Source organism: Xenopus laevis, chromosome 4S, assembly GCF_017654675.1.
Source record: "Xenopus laevis strain J_2021 chromosome 4S, Xenopus_laevis_v10.1, whole genome shotgun sequence".
Lineage (NCBI taxonomy): Eukaryota > Metazoa > Chordata > Amphibia > Anura > Pipidae > Xenopus > Xenopus laevis.
In genome coordinates this window covers 32,066,040-32,089,982 of record NC_054378.1, presented here as the reverse complement: position 1 = coordinate 32,089,982, position 23,943 = coordinate 32,066,040, and the positions used below count along the sequence as shown (strand labels likewise).

Sequence of the window (23,943 nt, the reverse complement as noted above, 5' to 3'; positions counted from 1 at the left end):
TCATTGTAGGGGTGAGTACCGTATATACTCGCGTATAAGCCGAGTTTTTCAGCACCCAAAATGTGCTGAAAAACTCTACCTCGGCTTATACGGGGGTCAGCTAAAAAGGGTTGCCGCTTACTCACTGATTGAAGTGTGCAGTGACTCCTCCGTGCTGCCCATACTTCTCCCCGCTCGTGGCTTCCTTAGCCCTCAGCCCCTCCCCTCTCAGCTCTCGTCACTCAGTACTGTGTGCGCATTACCGTATTGCGCGTAGGAGCGCACAAGAGTTTAGAAGAGGAGCGTTTGAGACGTGGATGAGGTGCGCGCTCACTCTGTGATACGAGCACGCACCTGTACAGGGAGCGGAGGCGCGCGTCTTCTCCCTGACGTGCCCTGGGACGCTGCAGCCTCGTAATAGGGGGAAAGGAGGCGGCAGTTTACTTCTCCTTTAACCCTCCGTGTAAGTTTGTGAGCTACCATTGTCATTTGAGAGGGAGGACTGATTGACAAGAGCTGAGAGGGGAGGGGCTGGAGCAGAATTAAGCGAGGAGGGGGGAGAAGTATGTGCAGAAGCATGGAGGAGTCAGTGCATGATTCAGATCAGTGAGTAAGCAGCAACGTTAAAGCTTTAAATTGGCCATGTCCTAAAATAATTTCTCACCCCTAGGCTTATACACGAGTCAATACATTTTTCCAGTTTTCTTAGGTAAATTAGGTACCTCGGCTTATACGCGGGTCAGCTTATACACGAGTATATACGGTATTTTGGACACCTTTATAGTTAAAAACAAATAATTCTGAGACTACTGTGAAAACAGAAAATAGGGAGGAACAAGTATTGGGTCATTTCCCCATGACCAAGCAATGCAATAAACAATGTAATATTGGAATCCAGGGCCACTGTTCTTTGGAGCATCCCATACTGATAACCCTTCCTCATGTTAAAGAACAATCATTTTAAAAGGGAAAGTCTGAGGGTTTTTTTAACACAAAGATATAAACAAAAAACAAATATATAATGTTATTATAAAAGATCATGAAGCTGCTACTCTGTTAATGGCAGAGAAAGGGTCAATTTGGCTCTTTAGCATCAATGTCCACCTTGAGAAATTATTCTGCTGTGGGCGACATTGTATTGATCTAATGCATATTTCATTCTCCCTGGAGCTAGAGAGAGGATGGATAAAATGGATGGAACCAGTGTGCCACATCAGGAATCATTCAGCAATATATCTCTCACAATTACTATAGAACAGGGAGCAGTGTGTGTACATGAATAAATATTTCTGATATTCAACAGATGAAACAGCTTTAAATCACGTGTTCTGCCAAAATACGCTACTTAGAGATAATATTGTTATATTCATCATGGATTTATGTTTATGCCCTAAAACAAAATTCCTTAGCATATTTCTTTTATAATTGATTTAGCTTTAGCATGAATAACCAAGACAGATAACAACAGGTATGTATATAAGCAAAGTTTTCACACTTTGAAAGAGCTAAACATGTAGGTATTAGTATTTATTAAGAATTAAGATAACTGGATAAGATCACTTACATTTGCTTTTTTTCTCATGGGGCTTATTTGCATGTCACTTTTGTAGCTCGGAAAAAAATAAAATAAAAATGAATTTAACATACAGGGGGTTATTTAGTAAAGTACAATTTTTTTTCATTGGCCTTTTAAAGGGGAAAATAAACCCATAGACCAACCCTGGAACAAGTGAATCGGAAAGGGGCATGACTGAGGGACGAGTAGGATCGTAATTGAGGTTGAATGCTTTGCATTATGGGGATTGTAGGAAATGGCATGCATGGATGAAAGGGTTGGGCTTAGGCTATAAATAGAGGTGAGAGAGGAGGGAATACAGTCTTACATCGGGGACTACATGGGTAATAGTGTTTCTACCCAGGATGACACAGGCAGGAGACATGCTCCAGGGCCTCAGGATGGCGATGACTGGCCATGACAGAGAGCGGATCCAGGAGCACTGCTGGGATCGGTTCAGAACACGGGAGACATCGTGGCAGCGGTGAGAAGGGGCGGACTGAGGCCCCCAGACCAGCGACCGGAAGCCAGATGTGGCGGAGGAGAAGCCCTTCTGCTGAGCCAGGACCGTCCAGGAACGGAGCGGGTGGAGGAGTGGCCCAGGCAGGGACACCGGTACAGGAACTCGCAGGCAAGTGATTCCGCAGGGAGCAGGTCGCAGTGCTTTAAGGGTGGCGGCAGACACAGGGGGTGGACCGGTTAGGAGGGGGAGGAGCAGACCTAGGGATCGCACCAGGTCTAGGAGCCGGTCAGGGAGCAGATTTAGCAGGGGTGACAGCAGGCATCAGAGGGGGCACAGACGGGGGAGGGTGGAATGTTCCCCTGTCCGTGCCTTTTCTTCTGGTTGCTTATCTCCCCCTAGGAAACTGGGATTGAGAGACGGCAATGGTGACAGAACAATGACAAGGGACTCATGGTTGAGAAGTCAACAACACAATCGGTCTAGGGACCAGGAGGAAACGGGGCTACAGCCAGCAGAAGGGCGAAGGCACAGCAGAAGGTTGCCTTACGCGGGTCAGACGGTGAGTGCTCCAGGATCGCCGTGGGGACTTATGACACACAGAGATTGCTGTCTGGGTTAAAGGAATTACTGGGGAGGTGGAAAACTTGGAAACCCCAGGTGGGATTGGCCAGGGCCTGGGTGCAGGAAGGGGAAAGGGGTGTCCTTACAGGAAGGGAGGACTGGCCAAATGGGAAGCAGACCACCTGCCACGGTGGTGGAGGGACGGCAGTGGGAGGGACAGAACAGGACAGTCAAGGGGAAACAACAGAGAAGGGGAGTGTCGAGCAGCCCATGCCAGGAGTTATTCCCGAAGCAGCGCAGAGGGGAGTTTACGCATCATTTGCAGGCCCCCTAGGCACTCACATTAAAAAGGAAGTAAAAGAGAAGATATGAAAAGGGGAGTTTATTGAGATCTTTTACCTCCTCCCACTAGAGGAGTTTGTAGAGCTGAAGGATGAGGATAAGAAAGGATAAGAAAGATTGGAAGAATGAAGGGGAAGAGCGGAGTAAGCAATATAGGAAGATTCCCAAAACTTTTGGGAACTGACTTCGGGCATTCTGCACCTTAGCCATTATAATCAGTGAAAAACACCCCGAGCACAGTTCCCCCCCCTCTTTTGTTATGTAGATGCGATTTGGGAGGTTTATAGGGTGTACGGTGGCTTGGCATGGTGGTGTTATGACGAGCAGTTTCGTCAGAGGCTGGCGGCCAACCCCGTTATGTGATGGGACCAGTTAGACATGCCATTGTGGTTGCGGTCGATGACCGCCCTTTCAGAGAGGGGCACAACAGGGGACCTCCCCGGCGGTCAACAAGCCTGGGTATTACTGGCAATTCAATGAAGGGCAGTGCAAGTGGGGAGCCTCCTGCAGAGAACACCCTCATGCTAGATGTTTCAAGAGACATAAAGGGGTGGCAAAGTCGGCCGAGGCTCACAAAGAGGAAGACTCCGGTGAACCTCGACGCGATGTGGCCATGGCTAGACCGGTACGTTAGGTGGGGGGATGCAGTCCTGTTGAAGGAGGGGTTTCAGTGGGGATTCAGGATACCGTTCCAACCTAGAGCTCCAGGGCCGGATTTACATAGTGGGCACCCCTAGGCCCACTGCCGTTCATTGCCCCTGTCCCCTCCCCTTTATTCATGCAAATTTTCATCATCTGGACTGGAGCAATGGGGATTGGCGCATGGGAAATGTAAAAAACTTATTTTATCTCCAGCACATACCCAGTGTTTTTGAACCAATGTGGGTGTGGTTGGGCAGCATGCCGCCCCCCTAAAATCCAGCCGCCCTAGGCCCCATGGGAACCTTAGATCGGCAGCCAGAAATCCTGAGGAAGTACACCAGAAGATCCACAAGTCAGTGGAATTGGGACATATGGCGGGCCCATTTGCAGCCCCTCCATTGGAGGACTTGAGAGTGTCTCCTTTGGGGGGTGGTTCCAAAGAAAAAAGCCCAGGAAGTTCTGCCTCATTCATCATTTATCCTACCCAAAAGGCTCATCAGTGAATGATGATACTGACCCGGAACTTTGTCTTTTGACCAGGCATTGGCGTTAGTCTAGAAGGCAGGAGTGGGTGCTTGGTTAGCCAAAGCAGTTCATCCGGACTGTCATTATCTATTGGGATGTGCTTTGGATGGTTTGTTTTACGTGGACTTACGTCTGCCGATGAGAAGTTCTATCTCTTGCTCTTACTTTGAGAAGTTTAGCTCTTTTCTAGAGTGGGTGGTATAAAATAGGTCTAACTCCAAAGGTCTGGTGCACTACCTTGATGATTTTCTATGTGTGGGATCCACGATTTCAGACGAGTGCCAACATGTATTGGAGACTTTAAAGGAGGTGGCAGAGTAATTTGGGGTTCCTTTAGCACCAGAAAAGACCGTGGGGCCTGTGACGTGCCTTTGTTTTCTGGTGCTGGAGGTTGATACACGGGCGGGTGAATGTCACCTGCCACTTGACAAGTTGGGCAAATTAAGAAGTTGGGTGGATAGGTTAGAAAGTAGGCGCAAGGCGACGGTGAGGGAGTACAGTCACTGTTGAGCAGGCTGAATTTCACCTGCCGAGTGATTGTGAAGGGCCGAGTATTTTGTCGCAGTCTGAGAAAATTGCTGATAGGGGCAGTGGCACCCCATCACCACGTACCGTTGCCAAAAGAAGTGATTTGGTGTCAGTTCCTGGACACATTTAATGGGAAATTGATGTTCCCTGAGAGTGAGGTCACCACTGAAATACAGTTTTTAACGGACGCAGCGGGCAGCCATGGTTTTGGTGCCTATTTGGAAGGAAGGTGGTGTGCAGAGGAATGGCCTGGGGAGTTGACGGACTTGGGATTGACTAAGAACCTCTGTTTTTTGGAAATGTTTCCCATTATAATTGCTTTGTTCATCTCGGGTGACACTTTGAGCAACAGGAGAGTGATCTTTGTAATGGACAATATGGGGTAGGTGCAGGCTATAAACAAGCAGTCGGCTTCCTCGGCTGAGGTGGTGCAACTTTTGAAAGTCCTGGTCTTGTGATGCTTGCAAATTAATGTGGGTTTCCGGGTAGTACACCTTCCCGGAGTACGTAATGACTCTTTGTCTCGATTCCAGTGGGAGCCGAATTCGACAATTGGCACCGACAGCAGAAGTGGAAGGCCACCAAATCCCGGAGCATCTGTGGCAGCTGGGGACGATCGGATTGGAGGGTTTGTGAGGTCGTTGGTGGCAGAGTCCACATGGGCATCATATGGTAAGGTCTGGAAAGAGTGGGAGCAGCTGGGCAATTGGGTGGGGGGTACACATTCTCCTCAGGACAGGCAGGAGCCTATGTTTTGGTGGGTATATTGGATGGCAGAGCAGGGAAGGACGGTTGTGCAGATCGAGAAGGGTATGGGAGCTCTTGTTTTTTTGTTCAAGTTACGTGGTTGGGAAGATTTGAACAAGGGTTTTGTCGTCAGGCAGGTGATAAAAGGGTTTAAGAGGAGTCGCGTTCGACAGGACTCTAGGAGTCTTTTGTTGGATGACACGTTGTATGGTTTGGTTTTTCAAGCGGCCCCCGGGGGAATTCAGAGGAATGATGTTGAGCTGAGCGAGGAGAGGGTGGACAAATGGCTGAGTAGGTCCAAGACCGACAAGGGTCGCAGAGTGGTGTTATATGCCATAAGAATTGGGGCAATTAGCCCATACGTCAATGTACAACAATTCTTAATGATTCAGCCTAACATTGAGGGCCCCTTGTTTATACATGAGGATGGCACATCGTTCACCAGGTTCCAAGCAGCCTGAGCGATGTGGTGGTGAAAAGGATTGGCCGAAGGGAATCAAGGAGATTTCAGAGTTACATACGTCCTGCACGGTTACAATGAGGGACAATTGGTTACAAGGAAAGGCTGGGTTATATGGAAAGGGAATGGTGTTATTTCACAGATGGCTGTGATAATTTATGGTAGGTAGAGGTGACGAATATGGATCGTCGGACACTCCTTTGTGAGTTGGGCAGAAAGGAGAGCCGCAGTTCGGAGGAGAGGTGTCCAGCTGGGTTTTCCGGAACGTCAGGTTACAGTTAAATTGTTTGGTTTTCCGGGTCTACAGTGGCCTGGTTTGTTTGACAGACTGATGGAAGAGGCAGCAAGACAGGAGCACCCCCGTGTTCTGGTGTTGCGTGCAGGTGGTAACAACATGGGAGTAATGAGCCAGAATGATCTGGGTAGATTAATGAAGTTGGATATCGACAAAATTCGTTAATTTTTCTCTAGAGAGGTGATAGTGTGGTCAGAAATGGTACCCTGACTTGTACGGCGGTGGGCCCCGGATCCTAATGCAATGGAAAGGAGCAGGATAAAATTTAACAAATTGCTCAGTGTCTTCGTTAGAAGGTCCGATGGGGTTGTGGTCAGGCATAAGGAGCAGGAGAAGCCTTTTCAGGGATATTACAGGCGGGATGGGGTTCATATGAGGTCGGCCTGGATATATTTAACCTTGATCTGGTAATTGGGGTGGATAGAGCCTTTCATTTGAGGAGTGGGGTGGCACAGCCTGCGTAAAGGGGATTACGCTGACAGCGCAGTGGCGTAGTGGGGCTCCCCTACTGGGTAGCCAAAAGGGCGTTGTAGTGCTAAGGTAAGATTGACCTGGGACTAGACTTAGGCATAGCAGGCATGGAAGGAAGTGATGGAAGCTAAGCGTTAAACCTAGTGCTTACTCATTTGTGTGATAATAATAATGATGGTTTGTTTTGGAGGATATTTTACCTAAGCTTGATTAAGGTTATGTAATAAAACAAGCTGCAGCCTTTTCATCCAAAGTTATTGTTTTGAGTATTCTTGGGAGTAGGAATGTGTTGGGGCCGGCATCAAGTCATACGTAAGTCATGAGTTTTATCCAGAACATGAAATTTTCGGGAAAATGTACTGATAAATAAGGGGGGAAAAACAGTCCGGATATGGTTGGAGTTGTTTTCAGAAAATTCTGCGAATTTTTCGGATTTTGATAAATAAACCCCCATAATCTTTATTTTTGTTTTGCTCCTTGGTTTACTGTGTGGTGATTATTTTCTTCCTTAATGATAAAAAACAAAAGACTAAAGTCCCGGACACACAAATGCGGTTTATTTGCTCGTTTTCAGTGTGCATCAGTGCGCATCGGTTTTAAAATAGCTGACCGCAGTGAAAATATACTTAGCATTTTTAAGCATTTTCAACAAATTCCTGTAACGGCAAAAAAAATATTGTGAAATGGTGAGAAATTTGCGGTTTTTCGGCTCATTTTCAGTGTGGTCCGTGCAGCAGTTTTAAAAAAGCTGACTGCAGTGAAAATATACTTAGCATTTTCAAGCTTAGACTATGGCGCATTAGGCTACTATTTTTATGTGGCAGTCAGCTTTCTTAAAAACTAGTATCTCCAGTATCTACAGACCTTAGTGTGTGTGTGAGTATAGTAAAATACCTGACGCCAGTGCCGGATCTAGGGATAGGCAGAGTAGGCACATGCCTTCTCTGGCTGCTACCCCTATTCCAGTCCCCTCTATGTCCGCTTGCGCACGTGCATCTATTCGAACATTCGCACGAGCATCTAATCATGCATTCACGATTGCCCAGTTGACGCCTCGGCCCTGCTCTGCCTGTAGTGGCAACAGAAATTAGAATGGAAGCAGTTCAGTAGGGACAGATTAAATACTTCCATAGGACATAAATTTTTTCTCCGCAGTTTCATGAAAACATTTGTGGGTAATTCACAGCAAATCCATGCCCATCACTAAAATTAAAGCATAAATGAAAAAAGCAATAGTAACTTTCAGTAAAGGTATGAATGTAGTTATCTTCGAGCACAATGGCAGCGACACAGGGATTCCCAAACAAAAGCCCAATTTATGACTTAGGGGAGGGTATTGTAAGTAATGTATCAGTGTTTGCAGATGACACAAAACTATCCAGCCCAATTAATTCCATCCAGGATGAGGCATCCTTGCAACAGGATCTTGACAAGCTGGCAATCTGGGCAGTTAAATAACATTTGATCTATGTTGATAAATGTAAAGTAATGCACCTGGGATGCAAAAATATCCAAGACACTTATACCCTTAATGGGTGAACTAGGCAAATCCATTATGAAAAAGGACCTTGGAGTCCTTGTAGATGATAAACTTGACTGTAGCAAGCAATGCCAGTCAGCAGCATCAAGGGCATATAAGGTCTTGAGCTGTATTAAAAGGGGCATTGATTCACGACAGGAAGGGGGTCATTCTTCCACTGTATAGAACACTGGTAAGACCCCATCTAGAATATGTTGTACAGTTTTGGTCTCCATCTCTCAAACAGGACATTATTGTATTAGAGAGGGTACAGAGAAAGGCAACTAAGCTGGTAAAAGGTATGGAAATCTTAGCTATGAGGAAAGACTGGCCAAGTTGGGGTTGTTCATGCTGGAACAGGCACTTAAGGGGTTATATGATAACTTTGTATAAATAAATAAGGAATTCATATAATAATCTCTCAAAATGCTTTATTTACCAGTAGGTCTTTCCGATCTAATGTTCCGCCTAAATATTCAGAAGCAGTTTTTTACAGTGAGAGCTGTGATGATATGGAATTTTCTCCCTGAATCAGTCGTACAGGCTGATACATTAGATAGCTTTAATAAGGGGTTGGATGGCTTTTTAACAAGTGAGGGAATACAGGGTTACGGAAAATAGCTCATAGTACAAGTTGATCCAGGGACTATTCCAATTGCCATTTTGGAGCCAGGAAGGAATTTTCCCCCTCTGAGGCAAATTGGAGAGGCTTCAGATGGGGTTTTTGCCTTCATCTGGATCAACTGGCAGATAGGCAGGTTAAAAAAACTTAAAAGGTTGAACTTGATGGACGTGTGTCTTTTTTCAACCTAACTTACTATGCTACTATGTAAAAGCTTGCATGCAAAGCATTGTATGTATTATGTTCTATCAGATTGTGAAAACATATACTGTATCTCTGAATGCCAGAGCACTGTAAGGTCAGTGTGCGGACTGGTGCTATTGTCCTGCTTAAGCATTTATTTTTCTGGAATTGGATACTTATTATTTCAACACAGGTGCACCATTCAGTTATTTTCTCACTTTTCTAGGACCAATGTTATTGCTAAAAAAAAAACCAACAAGCTAACAAAAATATCAAAATTTTTTTCAGTCTGTATTAAATCACAGTTCATGGAAATTGACAGTGGACAGCCGTCATAGGATATCCCACCCACCCCCAACTACGTAAAATCTTACCTTCAAGTGTGTACATTGTGCTGAAAACATCAATACTTATAGCAGTCCTATTTGATGTAAATTCTTTTTATGGCCTAGAGGTGACCCCCTATGCATGTGACTGATGTTTGTACAGTGTGCGCGCATAGCCCTTTGGAAAATAATTTGTGTTCTCAAAATCATCTATGCAAAAATCCCAACTGTAATGAAATTAAATCCATGTTTTGTTTATTCAATAGTGCTTCAACATCTGAGGGGTCTGCTACATTGTGGAAGCTCAATATATTTTTTTCTAATCATTTGGTAAATATAGTAATATGGTTAATAATAAATTTCAACTTATGTCAGTAAATTTGTGGAGCATAATTGTTATAAATTATAGAGAATCTATTACCTAGATTACTTAGAACTTGTCATTTTCCAGCTACAGATCTTTCTGTAATGTGGGACACGATGCCTCAAAGCTTCAATAAGCCAATAATAAAAAGAAAACAATATCATTATCAACGTGGATGTAGTATAGATTAGTTAGCATCAAGTATGAACTGTCCAAAGGATGAGCTGTGTACTTAAATATGACATTATGAAAAATTTCAGTGCTGTATATCTGAACTTTCTGAATGACGGGTTTCCTATACAGGTATTTGGTTCCATACACATATTATTATTATTATTATTATTAATGATAATATTAATGAGTATTGTTTAAATTGCCAATGTATTTTGAAATCCAAGTCCATAACAATTCTGTGAAAGTGGTTTTAATTTGTTAAAGGCACACTATGCCATTTACTTTATTCAATAATTTATTTTATGTTATTAAGAGTTACATTTATTTACTGATATTTTGAGCTCAACCCATAACTTGTTAAAATTCCTCTGCTGCTGTAACCTTTTTTATATGCTAATTCCAAATGGGCATCTTTTCCCTTTTTTACCTAGCTGCTTGTGTATGTGTACTGTGTTTTTGGCCAATTAAATACACCCTTTTTAAAGACAAGATTTATCTCCTTGAATTTACAATGCATAACAAACAATTGCATAACAAAAGGCAGAAAGAGAGTAAATTAATTCAAAGGTAACACATAACAGCCTCTTTTATCATGTGAAAAGGGGTCTAAACATGCCTTTTAAGACAGGTAATTGATATGGCAATTTGAAAAACATATTTTAATTTATGTAATATTGTTATTATTCATGACGCCCAACTGCAAACTCGCAAAACATCATGTTTGGCATGTTATACAGGCGTGTGTGATCTGTTATTTGGAGCTATTCACTCAACTACAATTCTTCCTAGATTTGAAGGATTTGAGATATGTATAAATATATGTACACCCTGTACTTTTCATTACTTTTGTTTCCCCTCTTCATTGCAGATATCCTGTCCCTTGCATGTTTCATAACTTAGTCACATGTTAGACAAAATATTAAAGGAAATATCAGACTTTGTTTGTTAAAGGGTTTCAGCAGCAGACACGTCTACTTTTAGCTCATTCTAATTCAGCATGAGAATATTTTAAGGCTATGTTTGCAGATGTGGTGTTTTATACATTCATTCTTGCACTAAAAGGCTGCCTCCTTTGTTCTTTGGCAGGGGGAGCATCTGAATATAACTTGCAAGCGTCCTGTCATGTCTTAAAGGTGATTTCTCTTCCTGCCAGGAAAGAAAAGGAATTGATCAAAACACAGCTGCATAGAAGATCTCGGGTCTTTAAAAGGTGCCACAGTGCTTGGGAGTATCTGCCTGTACTTGAATATAAAGAGTTATAATTAAACAAGACAGATATATGGATGCAAATTCGACAAAGATGGAAACAACTGCTTAAAAATAAAGTTTTAGCTTTTTAGGCCAATTCAGCCCTTGCCTAAATGAAAGAGGGTTCATATATCACATTGGGATTTATTTATTAAGGTGCCTTTTCATTTACATTTCATGCTGCCGTTGCCCACTGGTGAAAACACATATATCTGTATGAGCTTAATGCAGACTGTTATGGTTTCTCTACCACTTCCTCCCTATAACATTCCCTTCTCCTATCTATCCTTTTCTAAATGACAATGCAGTGGGCCCTTTGTGTGAGATTGCCCAGCTCTCAGCACTCAAACTGTTGTTAGACTACAACTCCTAGAATCCTAGCTTTAGCATTCCAGTTTGAACATGCCTGCTGTATGTACTGACAATTTCAAAAGTTTGGCAAACCTTACACAACATTTATATTCCTTTGTACTTTTGTGTTTTCCCCAAGAGGACCACCTTCCTGGGAACAAATGCCATCTGTGCCCTTAGTAAGACCAGCCCTGCCTAGTCTGTAGAGAATACGAGTATGCATGGCTGTGACACAACTTACAAATTTTTCATTTAAATGCTACATAAATAATTTATTTAGTTCATTTCCACTTATTACACAGGACATGCACTGTTCTGTGGTTTTACCCCACTTGCAGTCTCTCTCTGTTTGTTGTGTGGCTCATTTCGGCCTGCGTTTAAATGGTTACATATGACAAGAGTTGAGCAATGCCTATGAACGGAAGGTGTTTATCATACCAGATTGGTCACACTTCCTCTCCTTTGATAACAAACAATCCAAACACACACATATGTCCATTATATGTAATTAGCTTTATGATTAGACAAATTCCGTATGAAAACAATGTTTATTTCACGTTATCATTTCCTACGCATTCTACTGTCTAGGCCTTTTTTTGGTGACATCAATAACTATATCCAGCTGTTTGTACAGATCATCATCAACACATTTTTTAAGTTTTCTTGTTTCTCCATGAAAAATAATAAGTAACGAGTAAAGATTATTCACATATGTTGGGTACCTTATGTCTTAAAGGGTAAATAGACTCCCTTAAAGTAGTTGCTTATTTTGAGACCAGACCAATTTCCTCTCTCTCTACATATTTCTACTTAGACATGAGTGAGAGCTTCCATATTGCTCCATATTTTAAATCACTCTAGATTTAATTCACAGTTTATGGGCAATCCATGTACATTTTTATATAAAACTTAAAACACCAACATGTCAGAATAAACATTCCTTGTTTAAGGACCCAATCACATATTTGCTATTTATATTTCTACATGTCATTTATTTTTCATTGTTATCCTTCAATTCCCAGGTTGAATAGCATGCAATGGATGATGATATTGTTCCTATTTGTGCCTGTAAGTTACCCATGCAAGAAACCCACCTACTTGGATTGTAAATTCTGAGGGCCAAGGACCTCTGTGCTAATGTGTGTCTTAACACATGATGCTTCTTAAATATTTGTTACTGCTTATATTTTCCATATATGTATTTTAATTTATTGCATCGTCGGTCCTCCTGTTTACACTAATGCTGCATATTCATGTTGCCCAATTTAAAACCATACACACTGCATACATACATGAGGGCTGATTTATAAAAGTGTGAAATTAGACCTCACTACAGTAAAATACAGGAAAATACAGCCACTTTCTATTTATTCTTGTGGGATTTATAGTGGTGTAATTGTCAAATAGTGATTTCTAACTTTCACCACTTAATAAATAGACCAATAAAAGTCCCATAGAAATGAAGAGAGTGGCAGTGGTGAGTTGTAATTTCACACTTCCATATATATGCCCCATGGTGTTATTTAGTTGAATACACAGATTCACAGAATGATGGATTAAAGTATTTTTTATTTCTAATATTTTCATAATTTTATATTTTAGAACACAAGGTTATTTTGAGCATCCCAGGTCAGTGTTCCTCTTATTACTTCTCGGCTATGTGCGAAAAAAATTATTTTGTGCACACAGTTTTTAAGAACTGTGTGCTCAGGTCAGACTTAGTACAAAATGTTGTGTTTTCTTTGTGCACATCACACTTTGTTGTGAGCACACACCTTAGATTAAAAATTGTCCCAGGTGCATATTTGGTTATTTGTATAGAAAAATTTTCCAGAAAAATTTTAGTTTTTTTTCCTACCAAAAATTCGGATTTATAGTAAAAAAAAACTAAACATTTTCGAGTTCTTTTGCATTCAGACTTTAATAAATAACCCACACAATGTCAAAGCATACATTTGTGCATTATACACTGTCTGTCTAGTAAGATATACTGAATGTGTAGAGTTTTAATTTCCATTCCTTCACAGCTGTAATGTAGCATGAGTTTATAAACACTTCACAGCTTTACCTTTGCTCACAGTATTTAAATGATTCATTAGTGTGCATAAATGCAGTTCATAGGTGCTTATTTCATTGTATTACACCATGATATTTTGACATATTCTACCCTCCTCTATACCTCCCATTCATTGTACAGTTAGAAACTGTTAGATCTCTCCCTCTTACAGGTTCACAAGTGATATGGCAGCATAAATATATTTTTAAGAGCAGATGAATTTGAATATTCCTGGAGCAGATGGCTGTATAATTACAGTTCAGGTTCCTGCCACATAATTAAATAGTACCTGTGTGCTTTAAATGCATGGTTGGTACATGCTATTTTGGTTTCTGTAAACTATTTTGCTAGCAAGAAATCTTGTTTTATCTTACGAAAGCATTAACCATGTTGTTTCCATTTGAGGTGGACAGTTTGTGCAATGGCCTTTTCTGAAAGTGTTCATGTTTGATATTGTTTATATATATTATTTGATATTCATTTTAGAGATTTATTTAGTTTGGATTCATTTAGAGGCCAACAGCAATGTACAGGGAAAGTGAGCTTAATTATAGGTATTTATTATGCATCAAGTAACAAAAAAATATAATAATAACTTAATACCATCTGAAATAGTTATAAATTAGTAGAAGATAGAACATGTAGGTAATTAATTAAATTAGTGCAGAAACCTGTACTAATCACTATTTTTTTGTGTCAGCAATTTCAGAATTTCAGAATACCTGCAGAATTCAAGCACAAATTACCAGCTACCATCATCTAAGGAGGCATGAAGATATAATCTGGTTAGTACAAGACGTAAGTGGTGGAACAAGAGGTGGAATACTGACTGAATTTGTCACAGTAATGAAGTGTTCCATGTGCTTTAGCATAAGATTAGACTGGGAGATGTAGATGCTCCATGTGTCCCAACAGGCCTGGAGTGGGTAGGCTGAGAAGTGTGGCTTTATGATATAACTATGCAATAGAACTGTCAGCTGTGTGAAGTTATATACATTTTTTATTGGTATGATTCTTCTATTGCTCAGATTTTCTGCAAACTAGTATGATATAATGGTATAGTTTTGTTGTTGGCCTTTAAATGGGGTATGATAAATGAGATACAGATGGCCTTGCTATGGACATGTTTAGTAGTGATGTGCGGGTCAAAAAAAACTCAACCTGCACTGACCTGAACCTGCACCTGCCCTCACCCAGCTTCCCCCCTCCATTTATAGAACCACACTATCCTGCCCCGCTGATGATGTCACAAAAGGTGCGCTTATAAAAAGGGAAGCCAGAAGTCAGGAGCCGGCAGTGTAAAGTCACAGCTGGGGAGAGCCGGCAGAAGAGCTCAACTCAAACCCACCCCCGACCTGCAAATGTTCCCAAGGGTATTGGACCAGTCTGCACATAACTAATGTTTAAGCCAAGCCTCTTCTGGCAGATGATAAGGGTATTATAGCTCAATAAGGGGTTAGGAGATGTGCTGATGTAGCTTTAGGCTGTCAGCCTGCAACAGCTTGAATGGCGCTAAAGCAAGGCTGAACATTGCATTCACTGCTTAATATTTATTTTAGATAAACTCAGAAGGGAAAAAATTAAGGAATAACTGACCTTTACAATGACTATTTTGTTTTGTACATAGTTGCCCATCTGCCAGTTCATTCCCACTAGTCCCCAATACAAAAGTCCCCCATGTGAACGTATTTATACTCTTATATGGTATTCAGGTAAGGTTCATGTAGTTTTTATGTATGAGTGCATAGATGGGTCTATAGATGTGTATATATGTGAATGTGCACTGGGGGCTGTTTGGAAAGGTTGAACTTGATGGACTTATTTCTTTTTAAATTAATTGTGTAATTACTGTATGTAAAACCATCTACGTACATTATATCATAAAAGTAAAAGATGAGTTTATTTTCACATTTAAAGAAAAAATTTATGAAATTTCATAAGGTCTTTATTCTATCTATAAATAAATATTATATTGTTGCAATGAATGGTGCCCTTAATCACTGTGTCCATGTTTTTTTACAGACCACACTATTACATATGGCTAGTGTGCTGCATCTACTAATTATTCCTGCTTCAATTCTGCTGAGAGCTATTTCAAGAAATAAGATGCGGACGACAAAAGTCATGTTACTTGTGGATGAAATCAAAGTTAAACCAGAGCACTGTAACAAGCCTGTATAGCTTGAACTTTTTTTTATTCAGAATCACATCCCTGCTTTTACTGCTGGGCCACATCATTCTGTAATTTTATTTTCGCGTACAACATTAATATATTGTTTGAAGTATGGATTATTTCAGTCAGAAAGGCTTAGGTTATTATTTAATAGCAAATGTGTGATAATTGAGAAACTGCACTGCTGCTTTTTACCAGACAAGCACATTAAACAAGCCACATTTATTGTAATGTAATAAAACCTGCATTTACCCTCAAACAATTCCATTTGGTTTTCAGATGTAGATGCAAAAACGTATATTTTCAGACCCTATTGCCCTATAAAATGTCTGCAATCATCATAACTCAGAGTTACATGATAGCACAATGTTTGTTTACAAGATTTTTACATTAAACACTTTGATATATTCAATAGCCTAGAGCTGATGCAAAATACATGTTTTTACTAAAAAAATAAAGAGAAATATTGATGTCAGACTATAGCCATGTGACCCTTACATTACTGATCTGTTTGCAAGTTGCCTTAAATTAATATTTTCCCTTAATTAAGAGTGAAATAAGAGGGGAATTCCAAAGCAATGTCCTAGTTGGGAAGGGGGGGTTTCTCTCTAGTTTGGCATATACATTTCTTGGGTTTTGTGGTGGGTTAAATGACAAGTTAGGAGATGAGTAGGGGAGGCATAAGTGTAGACTAGTAAAGAATTTTGATTGGCCTCCCCAAAAAGCATATTGCTATAAATTTATTTATAAGCTCACCAATGGAAGGCCATCTATAGGTAATCATCTCAAATAATAAAAAGTCACCCTCCACTGCTGAGATGTGGGATGTAATAAAAATATAAGTAATTTTAGAAAAATAATCTATCATATTAAGACATTGTCCTTCAAAAAAATCCATTCAATGTGGTTCAACATAGAGAAAGAAATGGGACTCTTACCTTCATATGTACATGCAGTACATTGGAGTAGGACGTAACATGCACAATTTATTCTACCCACAGGGAACAGTGACAGCAATTCTACATTATGAAATTAAGTTTTACTATGCAGGATACTGTAATATTGTTGCTATGGCACTAGCCTAGGTGTCTGGCAAAGTGGACCAGAAAGCACTTATTTTGCTACATCTGTGCATTGGTCCTTTACACTGTTGGGTAATAAACAATCTCTGTTGGTTGCTCACATGGAACCCTATAATTACTGTCTGCTTAATGCTCCATGTGCAACATATGGCATGTTTAGCAACTAAAACTAAACAAAAGAGTGTAACAAGCAGCACACTTGCCTTGCATACTGCACTTCTTTGTAAAGTGTCCATCACATTGAATATTTTTACATGGTAGCACTCAAGTGGCACTTTTAATAATAGTTTTGCACAAAACGTTCTGGTAACTTTTTGAATGAAAGTTTATGCCAAAAAAATGTAAAAAATGTTTTTTAATAAAAAACTGTAATAATATTACCTGTGCAGCGGGGTCGCCCGCCGCGCCATCGGCGGGGACGCCTGCCGCCTGGTTCCGTGGTGCCGGATCCAGCGCCATCTTGATTCCTAGGGCGCCTGTGCGTCTCTTAAAGGTACAGGCACGCTGGCGTGATCACGCCAGCGCACATTGGCGCACGTTTTGGCGTGAAATTTGAAGGTATTTAAGGCCCATTCATACTCCCAGCCAGTGCCTGTGATAGAACTTTGTTTCTAAGTGGTTTCTGAGCCTAGTGCATCTGTTCCTGTTATTCTGTATCCTGATTGTCCGTATTTGACCCTGCCTGTATCCTGACTACTCTGAACTCTGTATCCTGACCCTTGCCTGCCTACGACAACTCTTCCTGCTTAACCCCTTGATTGACAACCCGGTTTGACCCTTGCCTGCCTGACGATTCTGATATCCGCCTGCCTTGACCCAGCCTGTCTGACCATCCTTCTGGCTAATCCTTTTGTACCGTGACCTTCGGCCCAAAAAGACTTTGCTAATAGCCGTGCCCCTTCGCCAGCCAGAACATCTCGCCTTGCACCCCTCGTTAGGTACAGGTGGCACCCAAGTAAGCTGAGGGCTCCTCCCGAAGCCCAATGGTGGTCACACTACTGGTGAAGCCGAGCCGAGACCAGGGTGCTTGGCATTTGTTCTGGTATCGGGTGCCGGCCGTGACATTATCACGGGCCATGGAGGACGAAAGTCACGATGAAGCTGCTGCTGCTGCTCCTCCAACTTCCACCGAAGCGCTTCTTACCACCCTGTTACAGTGCTTGGAGGACCATGAACAGAAGCAAAATTATCTCCTGCAGGGTTTCCACAACTTAACCCGACAGCTGGAGACTACGCAAGCTTCCCAGCAGCAATCTGTTCCTGTTCCGGCTCCTCTTCCTCCTCCTGTGGGTTCAACCAAACACCATGAACCTAAAATTATGTTCCCTGAAAAGTTCAGTGGGGATCACACCAAGTTTTTTGTCTTTAAAGAGGCATGCAAGTTGTACCTTAGTTTCTTTCCTCACTCTTTCCAATCAGGTGAGGAGAAAGTAAGATTCGTCATGACCCTGCTTTCGGGTGATCCCCAAATTTGGGCCCTCAGGCTGCCTTCCTCTGACCCTGCTTGTTATTCCCTTGATACTTTCTTTAACAGCATGGCAATTCTTTACGATGACCCGGATCGTGCATCTTCTGCCGATTCTGCGATTCGTAAATTGCGCCAAGGGAAAAGGGATGCGGAGGTGTACTGCACCGAATTCTGCCGGTGGGCAGTAGAAACTGGGTGGAACGATTTGGCTCTACGGAGTCAATTCCGTTTGGGGTTATCAGATTCTGTAAAGGATAGTCTGGTTAATTATCCCTCACCTTCTAACCTGGATGATCTCATGTCCCTGGCCATCCAGGTAGATAGAAGGCAAAGGGAGAGAAGGGGTGAGAGGAGTACAAACTTCTCTGGGGTTACTGATCTAAGTTCTAATATGGTAACCAATGTAAAATCTTCTAATCCCTCTGTGCCTTTGCCTCAGGAGGAGCCTATGCAATTAGGCATATCCCATCTATCTCCTGAGGAGAAGGCACGCAGGCGTTCCCTGGGTCTTTGCATGTATTGTGGTGAAAAGGGACATTTTCTAAGAGGCCGGGAAACCTAAAGCCTAAATGGAGATGGGGAGCTCCATTTGGGTGCAGGAATTTCCTCTCCCCAATCTGCCTCTAAGGTTCTGTTACCAGTCAAACTAACCTGGCCTACGGGCTCTGTCAGGGTGTCCGCTTTCGTGGATTCTGGGGCAGAGGGGAACTTTTTGGACGCTGCATTTGCAGCCAAACATAGCATTCCATTGGTTCCTCTAAGTTCCCCCCTGAAAATTTGGGCAGTGGACAAAAGACCCTTAGGGTCGGGTATAGTGTCTAAGAATTTTTCTTTCTATGTCTGTTAATCATCTGCATGGTGAGGAGATAGCGCTATACCTCATTGAGGGTGCTACTTCTCCTCTCATCTTGGGGTTACCATGGCTCCAGAGGCATAACCCTCTAATTGATTGGGTTTCAAAGAGGGTAGTTCAATGGGGTTCAGAGTGTGAGGGGGTCTCTATTCCTCAGGTAGTAGCTACTACCTCTCTAGAAGGGTAACCTGCAGCTTATGCTGAATTTGAGGATGTTTTCTCTAAAAAGGCTGCTGAGACCTTACCCCCACATCGGCCATACGATTGCCCAATTGATCTAACCCCAGGGTCTACACCCCCTCGTGGGAGAACCTACCCTCTTTCATTGCCAGAAGCCCAGGCTATGAAAGAATATATTCGGGAAAACCTGGAAAGAGGCTTCATTCGGCCTTCCTGTTCCCCTGCTGGGGCTGGGTTTTTCTTTGTGGGGAAAAAAGATGGGGGTCTTCGTCACTGTATTGATTATAGGGGTCTCAATAAGATCACCATTAAGAATCGCTATCCTCTTCCCTTGATCTCTGAGTTGTTTGATCAGATCAAGTATGCTTAGATTTATACTAAACTTGATCTTAGGGGGGCTTATAACCTCATTTGTATCAGGGAAGGGGATGAGTGGAAAACAGCGTTCAACACCAGGGATGGCCACTACGAATATTTGGTGATGCCATTCAGTCTTTGTAATGCCCCCCCGCAGTGTTCCAGGAATTTGTCAATGACATCTTTCGGGACCTGCTGGGGATATTCGTAGTGGTCTATCTAGATGACATTCTTATTTTCTCTTCTAATCTGGGTGAACACAGGAATCATGTCTGTGAGGTCTTGCGTAGACTTAGAGAAAATAATCTGTATGCAAAACTTGAGAAGTGTACTTTTGAGGTGACCTCTGTTCAGTTTTTGGGGTTTAACATTTCTAACAGGTGTCTTGAGATGGATCCAGGGAAGGTGAGAGCTGTCCTGGAATGGACCCAACCCCTTTCTTTACGAGCAACCCAAAGATTCCATGGTTTTGCAAATTATTACCGCCAATTCATCAAGAATTTTTCCCTGGTAGTTGCTCCAATCACCAACTTGACCAAAAAGGGTGCTGACCCTGGTATTTGGCCCCCAGAAGCAGTTCAAGCTTTTGAACGCCTCAAAAAAGAGTTCAGTTCTGCCCCTATTTTGCAGCATCCAGATACTGCCTTACCATTTATTGTGGAGGTAGATGCCTCTGAAGTGGGTGCTGGGGCAGTCCTTTCCCAAAGGCACCCGATAACCAACAAGTTACATCCCTGTGCCTTTTTCTCTAAAAGAGGCAAACTATGATATTGGGAACAGGGAATTGTTGGCTATCAAGTGGGCCTTTGAGGAATGGCGGCATCTACTTGAAGGTGCTAAACATATGGTAACAGTATATACAGACCATAAAAACCTGCTTTACATAGAATCGGCCACACGGCTAAACCCTAGGCAAGCTAGATGGGCATTGTTCTTCACCAGGTTTAACTTTTCTTTAACATACAGGCCTGGATCTAAAAACACCAAAGCTGATGCACTCTCTAGGAGTTTTGAATCTACCTCTGACTCTAGTGAGTGCATCCCCATCATTCCTAGGGAGTTGATTGTAGCCGCATTGGATTCTGACCTCTCCACCTTGTTGTCCCCTGTCCAATCTTCTACTCCTGCAGACACTCCCGCTGGGAGAATGTTTGTGCCTGAGGAGCTGAGGGAACAAGTTCTCGAAGAGGTTCATAACTCCAAAATGGCTGGGCATCCTGGCATTGCCAAAACTATTTCTTTGTTAGCCCGTCATGTGTGGTGGCCTTCTTTTAAACAGGATGCTAAGGTTTTCGTAAATTCTTGTCCAATTTGTCAAAGGTCTAAATCCTCTCGTCAATTGTCACAAGGTCTGTTAAATCCGTTACCAATCCCTGAGAGGCCATGGTCCCATCTTTCGATGGATTTCATTGTAGATCTGCCTCCCTCTCAGGGTAGAATGTAATTTGGGTGGTGGTGGATAGGTTTAGTAAAATGAGCCATTTTGTTCCCCTTCCACACCTCCCTTCTGCCAAAACCTTAGCCGATCTGTTTATCTCTCATATTTTCAGGTTACATGGGTTTCCTGTTAACATTGTGTCTGACAGAGGAGTTCAGTTTGTCTCGAAGTTTTGGAGAGCTTTCTGCTCTTTAATTGGCATTGATTTATCCTTCTCAACTGCTTACCATCCCCAAACCAACGGACAAACTGAAAGAGTGAATCAATCCCTTGAGCAATATCTCAGGTGTTATGTGTCTGATAACCAGTCCTCTTGGGCTGAATTGTTGCCCTGGGCAGAGTTTGCCTACAATAATGCCACTCACTCCTCTTCTGGGGAGTCTCCTTTCTTTATTGTAAATGGGCTACATCCAAAAGCATTTTCTTTTTCTGGTTTAGATTCCTCTGTACCCTCTGCTAATTCCTCTGTCAATCATTTTTCTAAAATTTGGTCCCAAGTTCATCATTCTCTTTTTGCAGCTTCCTCTGCTCAAAAGAAAGCTGCAGATAGATCTCGTAGAGAGGCTCCTCAATACAAGGTGGGAGATTCTGTTTGGCTATCTACCAAAAATATTAAGTTGAAGGTCCCCTCTCTCAAACTGGGGCCCAGGTTCATTGGTCCATACCCAATAACTGAAATAATCAATTCCTCTTCTGTTCGTCTCCAATTACCTGCAGAGTTTAAAATATCTAATTCTTTTCATGTCTCTCTCCTAAAACCAGCCACTCAAGTCCGTCATATTCTGGTTCCTCCCCCAGTGTTAGTCGAAGGTCAGCCTGAATTTGAGATCCAGGAGTTCCTTGATTCTCGTTGGTACGGGGTAAGCTCCAGTATCTTATTAAGCGGAAGGGCTTTGGCCCAGAGGAGAACTCCTGGGTCTCAGTCGATGACATCAAGGCTGATCAACTCAGAAAGAAATTCCATCGAAAATTTCCTGAGAAGCCTGCGGGTCCAATGGCCCCCCCTAGAGGGGGGGTTAATGTAATAATATTACCTGTGCGGCGGGGTCGCCAGCGCCATCTTGATTTCTAGGGCGCTCGCGGCGCGCCTGTGCGCCTCTTAAAGGTACAGGCGCGCTGGCGTGATTACATTGGCGCACGTTTTGGCGCGAAATTTGAAGGTATTTAAGGCCCATTCATACTCCCAGCCAGTGCCCGTGATAGAACTTTGTTTCTAAGTGGTTTCTGAGCCTAGTGCATCTGTTCCTGTTATTCTGTATCCTGATTGTCCGTATTTGACCCTGCCTGTATCCTGACTACTCTGAACTCTGTATGCTGACCCTTGCCTGCCTACGACAACTCTTCCTGCTTAACCCCTTGATTGACAACCTGGTTTGACCCATGCCTGCCTGACGATTCTGATATCCGCCTGCCTTGACCCAGCCTGTCTGACCATCCTTCTGCCTAATCCTTTTGTACCGTGACCTTCGGCCCAAAAAGACTTTGCTAACAGCCGTGCCCCTTCGCCAGCCAGAACATCTCGCCTTGCACCCCTCGTTAAGTCCAGGTGGCACCCAAGTAAGCTGAGGGCTCCTCTCGAAGCCCAACGGTGGTCACACTACTGGTGAAGCCGAGCAGAGACCAGGGTGCTTGGCATTTGTTCTGGTATCGGGTGCCGGCCATGACAAAAACATTAAAACTACCTGCTTGCAAAAAAATGCAGAAAACATGAGAGAACTGTTTAAATCCACATGTAATTTAACTAAATTACATCAATTCATTTATTTAATTACATTTTTGTTAATGGATTCAGATACGAATGACACCCTTTTGACAGTGTGAAAATTTTTAAAAATTCCCACAGGTGTTACCTGCTCTCTTGTGGCTTTAACCATTATAACCTAAGTATGTGTATGTACAGGTTACTGAACTTACATATCACTTATACATCAGTGCTAGGGGTAACTGAGCAATGACTTAACTTGCACAATTCTCATTATAACAACCTGCTTGCTGCGTGTCTTCTGTTTGTCTCCATTTCATCTCCTCCTCCCTTTGAACGTATAAAGGGAGCCATGTTTTTTGTCGTAACTCATGAAATTGGTTATAATCCAGTCATTGACTGGATAATAGTCCCAAGAGATACACCCTCCAAACCACATAAAAAGTCAGAAATGTAACTCCGTGGAGACAAGATAAAGTTCTAATGTTCTGAGTTATCATTAAAATACCATTCCATTTCTGTAATGTATCATGTTTTTGATATCCTATCACTGATGGTGATTGTAATTTCTTCCATCAGGCAGTGAATGCCACTCTCTTTTGCTCTTTCTTTTACCCTCATCTTGAAGCAGACAAATACGTGCAACCAATTTGCAGTAATCATTACAGGACCTCTTCTTGTTCTGTAAGATGCATGAATTTTCTATTATTAATAATACCAAGAGGTTTGTATAATAGACCTCTCTCTATGAGATAATTCCATTCTCAATACTTTTCCCAGCAATGCATAACAGAAAAATAAGCTACATACTTAGCAATTAATTCCTGTATAACCCCCTTAATAGAAACATTTTCAGAAGCAGTAATTGACTGGAAAAATAATCCGTTTAAAAATGTTCTTTACTATTTTGTAAAATTAGAATCTGCATATCAAAGGGACGACTTTCTCTTGGCATTTAAACAGATGTTAAAAAACAACTAATGAACTAAACCTAGTTCCCTAAAGAATGACACACCAGTGAATGTATCACAGTCGTCTAGCAGTATCCCTAGCAGGACTGCACCAAATTTTAGAGGTAGTTGAAAACACAAGGCCTTTCTGGAACTAAGAGTCAGGAGTATGAGGAAGCAGCTAGCCAAGGTCAGGTCAAAGGTCAAGGGTAGGCAGCAAACAGAAATATTAAATAACGGGCAAGGTAGCCACTGGGCAGATACGTGCAAGTAATAGGCTCAGGTCAGGGTAGGCTGAAGATAAAAGGAGCTGGATAATGATACTGGCA

The 23,943-nt window shown here is 42.2% G+C and overlaps 1 protein-coding gene and 1 long non-coding RNA gene across 3 annotated transcripts; both read left to right on the top strand.

Annotated features, from left to right (window-relative positions):
* Positions 1-1,025: 1,025 nt before the first annotated feature.
* LOC121393217 lies at positions 1,026-8,154 on the top strand. The gene is made up of 2 exons (XM_041561122.1): positions 1,026-2,556; positions 5,129-8,154. The coding sequence occupies exons 1-2, from the start codon at positions 2,434-2,436 to the stop codon at positions 5,801-5,803; spliced, it is 798 nt and encodes a 265-aa protein (XP_041417056.1). The 5' UTR covers positions 1,026-2,433; the 3' UTR covers positions 5,804-8,154.
* Positions 8,155-10,061: 1,907 nt separating this feature from the next.
* Positions 10,062-16,053, top strand: LOC121393216. Of its 2 annotated transcripts, none has more exons than XR_005960859.1 (5): positions 10,062-10,966; positions 12,378-12,423; positions 12,958-12,984; positions 14,112-14,196; positions 15,434-16,053. It is a non-coding gene; the product is annotated as an uncharacterized LOC121393216 (long non-coding RNA). The 2 variants fall into 2 exon arrangements; XR_005960860.1 differs by lacking the exon at positions 15,434-16,053 and adding an exon at positions 14,629-15,341.
* Positions 16,054-23,943: the final 7,890 nt, after the last annotated feature.

Coding starts and splice junctions, on each gene's coding strand:
- LOC121393217 (XM_041561122.1), top strand. CDS start 2,434: ATGACAAGGGACTCATGGTTGAGAAGTCAACAACACAATCGGTCTAGG. Junction 2,557..5,128: donor TGCCTTACGCGGGTCAGACG/GTGAGTGCTCCA, acceptor TCTCGATTCCAG/TGGGAGCCGAATTCGACAAT.